This window comes from Siphateles boraxobius, unplaced genomic scaffold (genome assembly GCF_051911475.1).
Source record: "Siphateles boraxobius isolate OS27281-9 unplaced genomic scaffold, OSU_SipBor_1 26, whole genome shotgun sequence".
In the NCBI taxonomy this organism is placed as follows: Eukaryota; Metazoa; Chordata; class Actinopteri; order Cypriniformes; family Leuciscidae; genus Siphateles; species Siphateles boraxobius.
The window spans coordinates 21,096,907-21,107,247 of NW_027508876.1; the positions used below are offsets into that span (position 1 = coordinate 21,096,907).

General features: G+C 37.7%; 1 protein-coding gene across 7 annotated transcripts in view; it reads right to left on the reverse strand.

The window, feature by feature from the left end:
• The window catches only part of pde7a (phosphodiesterase 7A), a 34,359-nt gene extending 27,469 nt beyond the window's left edge, over positions 1-6,890 (reverse strand). For 2 of the 7 annotated variants that reach the window (XM_077244799.1, XM_077244797.1), the window contains exon 1: positions 5,817-6,869. In XM_077244799.1, the coding sequence (XP_077100914.1) occupies positions 5,817-5,954 (138 nt within the window). In that variant the 5' untranslated portion in view covers positions 5,955-6,869. Of the gene's footprint in view, positions 1-5,816 lie in introns of all 7 variants that reach the window. The other 5 variants (XM_077244796.1, XM_077244791.1, XM_077244792.1 and 2 more) reach the window with 5 other exon arrangements.
• Positions 6,891-10,341: the final 3,451 nt, after the last annotated feature.

Consider the following 10,341-nt stretch of genomic DNA (forward strand, 5'->3'; position numbering starts at 1 on the left):
TACAAGGCTGCAAAGTGTGCATATAACCTTCTGAAACATTACTGCTCCAACTCTGAGGCACCGTTTGTGATATTCAGCAATCTGTTGAACGACGTGCTTTAAAGCTGATGCATGGAGATTAGGGGTGGAACGGTACACTGAAGTCACCGTTCGGTACAATGGAGGGAAAAGCAAAACAAAAATGCAGAAGGCAGGTTTTTTTTTTTATTGTGCATGTCTCAGGCTGTACCACCTCGTGTCATACAGTCTCTCCCCTGAGCTAGCTGCAACAGCCTGAAGTGTGTAAAACAGTAAAAAATAAGTACCCCACATCATCTCCAGACTCCATCTGTAACTTGTAACAAAATAAGACAATCAGCTATAAAACTGAAAATACAGCAGCTCTTATTTGTGAAAGTGCAAATTACATAGAATAATAACAAAAAAAATCTACTTAGGCGACACATTCCCCCACAAAAGATAAAAGAAAGTATTCTTGCTATTAAGTGCGACAGGCATACCTTTGCCAACTGGCAAATTTGTTAACTTCAGAATAAAGGATTAAGATTTTTTTTGGTATTACCACATTACAGTTAAATGTATTTATACCACGGCTTGCTGTGGTGAACATAAACTGTCCCATAGTCCATATTTCTGTAGGGAGGACAGTTTTTTTGTCTCGTTTCAGTGATTGACAAATCTGGGTGATGGCGTCGGATATGCGTTAGCATGTTAGACATATTTCCACTCACATTACCCAATAACTGCTTAACAACACCGACACAGACCTCATCTTAACCATCACTCTCTCGCCTGTACTACTGTAACTGATTGGGAAACCGAAGTTTTCCCAAACTTGCGATCTTAAAGAGGCCGGCGGGTCCTCTAACTCTTGTGGGTCGCCACACTCGTCCTTAGTACTGCTATCTCTGACTCACTCACTGGACCGTCGACCTGACAAAAAACATACATAGGCCAATCAGAGCTTCAGAGCTAAGGCGGGGCTACAGATTAGGTGTCCCTAAAGAACCCGCGTATCTAACAGTAGTTCCGCATTACATTAATTCATTTACACACGAGTTTTATTTATTTTTATACCTGTATACGGATACATGTACCGTTCCACCCCTAATGGAGAAGTTAAAACACTTTCTCTTTACTGTGCAGAAACCATTCTTAATGTTAGTAAAAAGTGTAAAACTGTGGTGGCTTTCAACGTTATTCTGTTTGAAAAGCCCAACGTGGTTTTGGCACTTGCAGGGCAAACTGTTTGGCGCTTTAAAACCATTTAAATGAAATTGAGTTGTGCATCTTTTAGTGTGCCTTATGATGCCATCCATATTGCTGATGGTATACTTCTAAAAATTGAAAATAAAATTATACCGTAATGCGCGACGTACATTTATATTACATGTTTAGCAACGCAGCGGTAGGGTTATGCTTACATGACAAATGAAAATTTATTTTGCATACGTTTTAAAGCCTTGCCAGTTAAGCTTTTTATACGCACACTGTTCTGACATAGGCTAAGCTTTGAGCGCGAACGTCCGAAGCAGGGACACACTAAAAGCCTGTCACTATGTGTGTGAGTACTGAACTAAGTGCTCTTTTGCGTTTTATTGCGCTTAAACTGTCAAATACACACAAGGTTTACATAAACACAGTCGTTTATATCTTAAGTGAATGTAAAAAGTTCAGAGGTGTATCAATTTAGATCCGTGCATTCGGTCTTAAAGTGACAGCCGCCTAATAAACCTGCTGCAGTCTGTCTCAATGTTAAACAACAAAAGACCAAGAGAAAAATCACTCTTGACTGAATAACTTCAGTAGCTTTAATAAGAATCAGTGTATATTCAATTCATACAGTGAAGTCTATGTAGTGTTTTATTTTTACATTTGTTTATTCAATTTCTTACTTGAATGCTACTGTTACAGTAAATACATCTACTGTAGCTGAAAATATTAATGTACTGTTTATTTAATCGGTCTTATATATTGAATGTGTCCTATTATGTGTCATTTGCTTCTTTGCTCTTGTTTTTAAAAAAGATAATAATAAGAGTGTCATATCACCTAGCCCTATTTTTTTCCTACATGGTTGAATTTTCTTTTGTTACCTTGAAAAGCCTTTTTTTTTTAAATGGGCTCATTTTAAAATGTTAAAATTTTTAAAAACTAATTTAGCTGTACTTTCTTGCAAAATCTTAAAAAACCAACACGAAAAAGAATTGCGATAAGATTGGAATTGTGGATCGTAATCCTGCCTGAAATAAATTGTGATATAATATTTTTGCCATATTCCCTTGCCCACCCCCGACTACAACTACTATTAGTAGTAGTAGTAGTAGTAGTAGTAATAATAATAATAATTATTATTATTACTAATTATTACTATTGTATTTGTGTGAAATTATATGTAAAGTACAATAATAGCACATTAAATATATTTTAAAATGTTACATGATCCCATTTACAATATTAAAATTGATTTCAATAATAATTTTAACTACATAAAATGTATACTAATAATAATAATTTTATTAGTTCAGTTTCTAATTATTTTTACTGTAGTTAAAATAAAAATAAAAAAAGTTAAAAAAATTAAAAGTGCATACAAATATGCCACTTAGGATAATTATTTATATTAATATTGATATTAATACTTAATATTTCTACTGTTATTACTAATTGACTTAAAAATATAAACTAATAATAATAATAATAATAATAATAATAAACAATAAATATTTCCGTTCCTAACTATTATTATTTGCATCAAATGTATACTGTAGTAAAAATACTGAAGAATCGTATAGCAATCAAATGCCCTTTAATGCCCAACGAGTAATGGCAAATAGCATGGTTCATGAATGTAACATCACGTTACTAAAGCCTACATCAACTTAAGAAAGAAAACGGAGCTTGTCAAGCAATTTCGCAGGGTCTAGAATGGATTAAAATGAAAATACATATGACAGGACCAGAAATGGTGACCCTAACTTGGTGGAAAGCTGTGCTACACAGTGCTGATCTCATCTTTTCATGAAAATATTGCTCTAAGCCGCTGCACTGAAAGCTGGGCAAAGAACAGGTTGGCGAATGTTACCAGCTTATTCCTCACAACAGAAATCCAGAATATGCGTCCATTCCATACGGAAGGAGCACAAAGGCCTGGACTTGTCAAGACTGAGGGCCAACAGCCGCTCCGGGTCTATCCCACATTCCACCCACGGATAAAATTCCAGCGAAAATCCAGGCAGAGCTTTGCTGGGTTTCAGAGCAAGCTCTCTGGGAGGCACTTAGTCAGGCATTGTGTTTTTAGAGAAGGCGGTTGTAGCTGCTGGGCTTTCGTGCATGCAGCCTAACAGACAGGGATAAGAGACAAATGCTTTTTGCACAAAGCAATGCCATTAAGAGAGGCAAATAGGTCTCAATGCATTCTGGGTCAAACTCCCAATGGACCTGGAAATTGTATTAAAAACCAAGGGAAACAATTTTTCTGCTGGCAAAACACCTGTTATGATAGAGAGCAAGTCAGAAAATCTATGATATAATGTGGAAACTGTTGTTCGTAATAATCCAAAACACTCAGCAGTCACTAGTTTGACTAGAAAAGCAGCAGCCAAATACATTTGCATATGTTTGACTTTAGAGATGTTGACAGCATCAGACAACCAGGGGCAGTTGAGGCAATACACTGGACAGAAGGGTTATCTAATCTAACTCTCAATACAAGCGGTTGCTTGGTGACATGACCCTTATTATTGACTGACTACATCTTAAATTCTAGGCCTCGAAGCCCTGCAGGGCTTCTTTCACTAGCGAAGCATGTTATCTCCCACTGTGTGAGCTTGCTGCAAGACTAGTAAATTTATCAAGTACAGTGAGTAGCAATCCTTTGACCTGGAGATATGCATTATCTCTTATTAAAGATTAAGTACAGGCCGCTAAAGATTACAGTTCTTAAAAGCATCGCTTATACATGCACTGCCTTTATACTTGATATCTGTCACATGATAGCATTGGATTATTCATTGTGCAAGCAACTGTTTTCACAGTTTCATCACATAATACCAATTTTAAAAAGCAAGAAATACTTTATTATACCCATTTTAACATGGTTGAAAGATGCAATGCTACATAACCCTATAAAGCCTAAACTGTATCATATTTGGTATGCATTATTTATCAACATGAAAAAAACCTGTTGCACATCATCTATGCCTTCTGCCCTCTGATTGATAGTTCATAGACCTTTTAGTATCATTTAAAAACTTAGTAGTAGTTGTGTATCTTGGCTGTGAAATCTTTAATGGTTTTGAATAACTTGTAAGTTGTTAGTCATGTTTTAAGATGAACATTTACTCGACTGAGGCAAGGTTTCTTTCTCTCTTTTTTTTGTGGAAAATCATATTAAAATGTATGTGTCCAATATGATTCAGCTGGCATTTGAGGATTGTTTATTTGCATCTCTCAATCATCATTGCATCAGAATTTCATCTTACTTTTTAGCCATATACGTAACATCTGCACCAGATTGCATATCTGACTCTTTTTTTTTCTCCTGGAGTGAGAGATCCATATTCTCACTATATCATACTGAGTCATGCAGGCCTGATACAAACCATAACCACAAAACATAAAAACTTTATTTTTATATATTAATTTTGTACATGTATATTTTAGGTCTTTTATTTATTATTTTGTCTATATGTTCTATAAACTATTCCAATTTAAAAACGTATATATTTTTTTTGACTATTATTTAATACATCAGGCTTTACAGGGTTAAAAGCAGAGAAACACCTACAGTCTCCCCAAACTAGTAGCAAGAGGGCTGACCAAGAGAATCCCCAACAAATTCAAACGTTGTGTGTGTGAGGGGGAGAGTGACACACTTTCAGCCTGAAAAGACTGTCAGCATGTGGCCCAAAGGGACAACAAAACATATTTTGTGTTGCCAACACCGCAGTATGACAGCGACAACCGACAATTAGGGAAAATAATGCTCTCTTGTCAAGCCCTGACACTTGGGGACTTCTGAGAATCTGAGTAAATAAATCAAGACCCTGAAGTTCTGAACAAGTACAAGAATAATTAAGCATGTAAATAGAAATTGGGCCTCGTCTCAAAACCTTGCGAGTTGCCTACATTGGGGTGAGCACCGAGAATCAGTTGCTTTAATACAAATACCACAACTGGATAATTTTTTATGACGTTCGATTGCGTTAATGGTCCACGAATGTGCAAACGGTACACTTTGCTAAAATAATCTGCGTTTCCTTAATCTGCATCGTGAAACATAGGCTACAGTATGACTAGAGTAGTCAAAGAATGACTCTTTATGATCCGGTTCTTTATTAGAATCAAAATTACTTAAGAATCAGTCGGAGCCGTTGCTGGATTATTCCGATTTCGCTATGTCCGACTCGAAAAAAACGAGTTATGTTGTATTTAAGGCATCAGAGACTGTTACTGACTCGTTGATGTATGAATGGGCAAATATATTGACAATATTATGAACGAACGAATGAATAAAACGTATCACCAATCATTAAAGAGTCATTTGATGACAAAGCAGCATGAATTACACTTTTCCCAAAATATTTCTACTTAAAAAAACACTAACAGAATCGTTAGTTGAACCGTTAACGAATCGAATTCGGAACCTTAATTGGTAAATTCCTACTACACAGGAAGCATTTGAGCATCATCTGAACGTTCCGAACATTTTGGATGCTCCAAAATGATTCGAACGAACGTTCGGAACGCGCGTCTGATTCTCTAGGTAGACAGCTCGCTAGGTTGACACACAGCCCAAATGTTTTGTTCATTACCTGTGACAGCTGCCTCGGGTCGGGGGCTCCGAATAAAGAGGAACTGGAGCTGAAACTAATGGCTCCCCTCCGGCTGAGAACATGTTTGGGAACCGGCCTGTCTAGAGGCAAAACCGGTAACTGATAACATAATTCCATTGAATAATATCAACGCTATGGATCCGGATCAAAAATAATTCAAACCCGCTGAAAAAAGTAGTAAAATAATCAAAGAAATCAAAAGAAGGCGGAGGGGAGAACTTGCATGGAACTTGAGCGCTCTTTGCAACTCTCAAAAAGCACGGGAATCCCCGCTTCTTTAAATTGCAAATAAAAAAAATATCAGTTTAAATGCTCAAGAGGCGAAGTGCTTCATTTTGTTCGGATCCATCTGGTTCTCGCGCACACCGCCGTCGTTATTGATATGGTCCATATTTCCCCATGCGCTTGTCTCGTGCTCCATTTCACTCGATTTTTATTCATCAGGCTCGTTTTCTTCCTTTCTTCTCCCTTTTTCCATGCACAGATCACGGCCTGCGGAACGACGAGGCCTCTCCTCTATCTTTTTAGTATCTTTAGAAAAAAATGCTTCCTCATTTTTTAAACTCCGTCCAATCGTGAATCATCATCATCGTGCAAATGGCTCCGCAGTCTCGTCTCACAAATTAAAACAAAAGGCATGACCACTTCAAACCCCGATGCTTGTAGAAAACAGAGATCCTGCGAATATATATATAAATGTACGTGAAGTTGTATCCGTTTAACGACGGATTTCATTCAAGCTTTGCGGTGCATGAACATTTATTCTCGCCCTGTCTTTTTCCTCAGTCCAGACACACAAATAGCACCCGTAATTCAACACACACTCAATGCAGCACTGTATATCAACCAGAAAAAAGTGGCCTGGGTGGAATAAAAACACGCCCCGCGACCACGCCATGCGTGTGTTGGCACATGCTGTTCGGTCAGTGTCAAAAAGAAAACGCAAAACGGGAAAATAATTACAAGGATTACATACGACAGTCTCAGTTCGTCCTGAACATTGCAAACTGTTTCCGAACATGCACCACCTGCGAAAGAGATGGGGTTGTACAGAAAGCGTTCGCAAAACGTCCTCGTCTTAATGAGCCAATAGGCGTGCAGCAGGTCATGTAAGGCCGCTTCCCATTGGACTAAATCGTACAGCGCTGTTGAGACGGCGAATCTCATTGGCGATGCTTTCAATAATCATTTATGCACTCGTTCAGTGACTGTACGGACCTCAACAAGGGTATTCCACTACAACGGGGTTTGCCCTGCAGCCGGTCTACATCATTGCCAGTGATTACCTTTTCTCTGAATGAGTCATCCAGTTATTCGTGAGCAATGAGCCACTGTTAACTTCTCTCAATCATAAAACCCATGAGTAAACGTTTTTTTCTTCTTTTTAAAACAATTTAAAGGACCCTGCTAATAAACAAATCTTAAACCAACCTAAATTGCTTTCATAGCCTGGTCAAGCTACTGTTCAGCTGGTTAGCTGATGACCAAGACCAACCGACTAAAGGGTACCTAAAACCACACTGGGAGACCAGCTAAAACCCATCTTAGGCCCAGCAGGCTAGAAACCTGCCAATCAAAGGTATATAATCCAGTAAACTAAATGTCATATTTAGGCTATATGTTATAATACCTATAAATAGCAGATGTATATGATATACAAATAAACTTGCTTCTTTCTTCCAGTTTTGCCTTTAGATTTTGTTTGCTTAAAGGGTTAGTTCACCCAAAAATAATAATTTACTCACCCTCAAGCCATCCTAGGTGTATATGACTTTCTTCTTTCAGCCAAACACAGTTATATTTTTTTAAGAAATATCCTGGCTCTTTAAAAGCTTTATAATGGGAGTGAATGGTAAAAAATTTTTGAAGGCCAAAAATGTGCATCCATACATCAAAGTAATCCATACGGCTACGGTTAATAAAGGCCTTCTGAAGTGAAGCAAAGCAAAGCGTTTTTGTAAGAAAAATATCCATAATTCTAACTTTATTAACTGTAATCACTAGCTTCTGGTAACGTCTGTCCACACTTTCACTAGAAAGTCGAGTTCCGCCATATGATGTAACGTAAGCTTAGGTGAGAATAGACGCCTCTCGCAGTTCAAACAAATAGGGCTGGGCAACAAACTCAAATTCCTCCGACATTTCTCTTTATAAATTCTGGTTTTAGACTTTCGTGACCGGTGTTTTGATTTCTGCGCTTACGTGTTTGTCGATACGTCATACGTCTGATCAGAGGTCACTCTACATCGGAACTAGACTTGCGTACAGCCGTTACAAGAAGCCAGTTATTAAAGTTATAAATATGGATTTTTTTTTTTTACGAAAACGCATCGCTTCACTTCAGAAGGCCTTAATTAACCCCCTGGAGCTGGATGGATTACTTTTATAATGGATGGATGCACTTTTGTGGCCTTGAAAAAATGGTACCATTGACTCCCATTATAAAGCTGGGAAGAACCAGGGTATTTTTTAATATAAATCCTATTGTGTTTGGCTGAAAGAAGAAAGTCATATACCTAGGATGGCTTGAGGTTGAGTAAATTATAGCATAATTAAAATGTTTGTGTGAACTAACCCTTTAAGACAGAGGCTTACCAGAGAACCTTGTAAGTTTAAACAATAAGAGTGCTGTCAGGCATTACCAGGTAATTGCATGACAACACTAGTCAATAGCAGTCTCTAAGTATCACATTGTGTGCTGAGGTACAATTTGCATGGAAACGCACTTCAAAGTCATCATCATGAACTAAGCCTTGTTCCAGTTTCAATAAAACTATTAAAGTGAATAAGCATAAACTTACGTTTACAAACTGAAATGCATCCTCATGGTGATTGTGTGGGCCAAATAGTGTAGTAATAAATGTTATGCCTTTTTGTACAGTTATCCTTTCTTTTACAATCACATAAGTAGTGCCCTTTTTTTACCTATAGAGGGAAAATAATCTGTGCAAGTTTGACTCACTCTCTTTAATTCATCAATTTAAGTCGTAAAGCTTTGCAATGTTAGCAAAGCTTTGGCAAATGTTTTAACTCGAGTTGCTGGAGACCAGGGGGATAATAGTGAACTGTGCCATGGCAACAGAGGCCATATGCCAGTAGTGAGTATAATTGCTCCATCCCACCCCCTCCCCGTCGCTCACAATACAATTCTACAGAACCAAACCCCACACCATGCAGTCCTAATCCGTTTCTATCCTGAATAAACAGTGCCAAAGCACGCAGATTACTAGCTTTCCCCCGGTGAACTTCTTGGAAATATCATATAAAAGCGTTGAGATTTAAATTATTATTATTTTTTCTAGAAAAATGCATTTTGATATAACTAATAATGATATATTAATGTTCTAGTGTGTGTGGTCGCTACACTCTTAAAAATAAAGGTTCCAAAGGAAGGTTTGTGTATGATGACAATAGAAAAAACATTTTAGGTTTCCCAAAGTAAACAGTTCTTAAAATAACCCTTTTTTTTGTAGTCTGAAGAACCTTTTTCCACTGTATAAAACCCTTTTGTCCAATGGAAAGATTCCATGGATGTTAAAGGTTCTTCATGATCTATTTATTCCAATAAAGACCCTTTATTTTTAAGAGTGTACATGAAAGTGCTTAAAGGGATACCCAAAAATGTGTTAAAAAATATTTTAAAGAATGTTGGTAACCAGACAGTTGACGGCACCCATTGACTTCCAGTCTTTTTTTCCTACTATGGAAGTCAGTGGTGTCTGGTTGCCAACATTCTTCAAAATATCTTCTTTTGTGTTCAACAGAAGAAGAAAAAACTAATGTAATGACACAAGTAATGACACAATTTTCATTTTTGGGTTAAGTATCCCTTTCATCCTTCACTCTTTAAATCTATATTTTGCTAGAGAACATTAAACATCGTGACCAAACAGAGAAAGCAAACATAACACGCTTAACAATATAAGACGTCTGGCATCATATCTGCCAGTGTAGATATTAGCGGATCTGTTCATTCATTTACTTTTACAATACCGTTTAATCAGTGTCAAGGACTGCTTCCCGTCCACTACCGGTGTCCCAGCGCGCTGCTCATTTGGGAGTCTCACATTTCCTGACTGAGGGGCAATCATTTCATTAATGGTTTGTTTCTGAGGCTTAGTTTGCCACAAATGCCATTCCCCAGGCAGACGTGCTTTGCAGGAACAGCCTCCCGAGGAGACAATGATGAGGGGTGGCGAGCAGCACACCTGCTTAATTCCCCTCGAGACTCCATGTATCCACTTGCAACATGACATGTGCTATGCAGCAGTCATCAGGAGATCATAAACAAGGTTAGCGCATAATTCCATACTGCTGGTTATCGTCAGTCGGCCCACTGATGATTTCCCCCCTTGTTTTGACTGGTGCATGTGTTTGGATTTGGGCATATGTGATTAGTTTTGTAATATTTTCCATAAAACATCTATGCATCATTTAAAAAGATGTAGGAATGTGAAATCCTTTAGCATTTAATGAGACTTTTAAAAGGGTGAGTAAAAGGAGT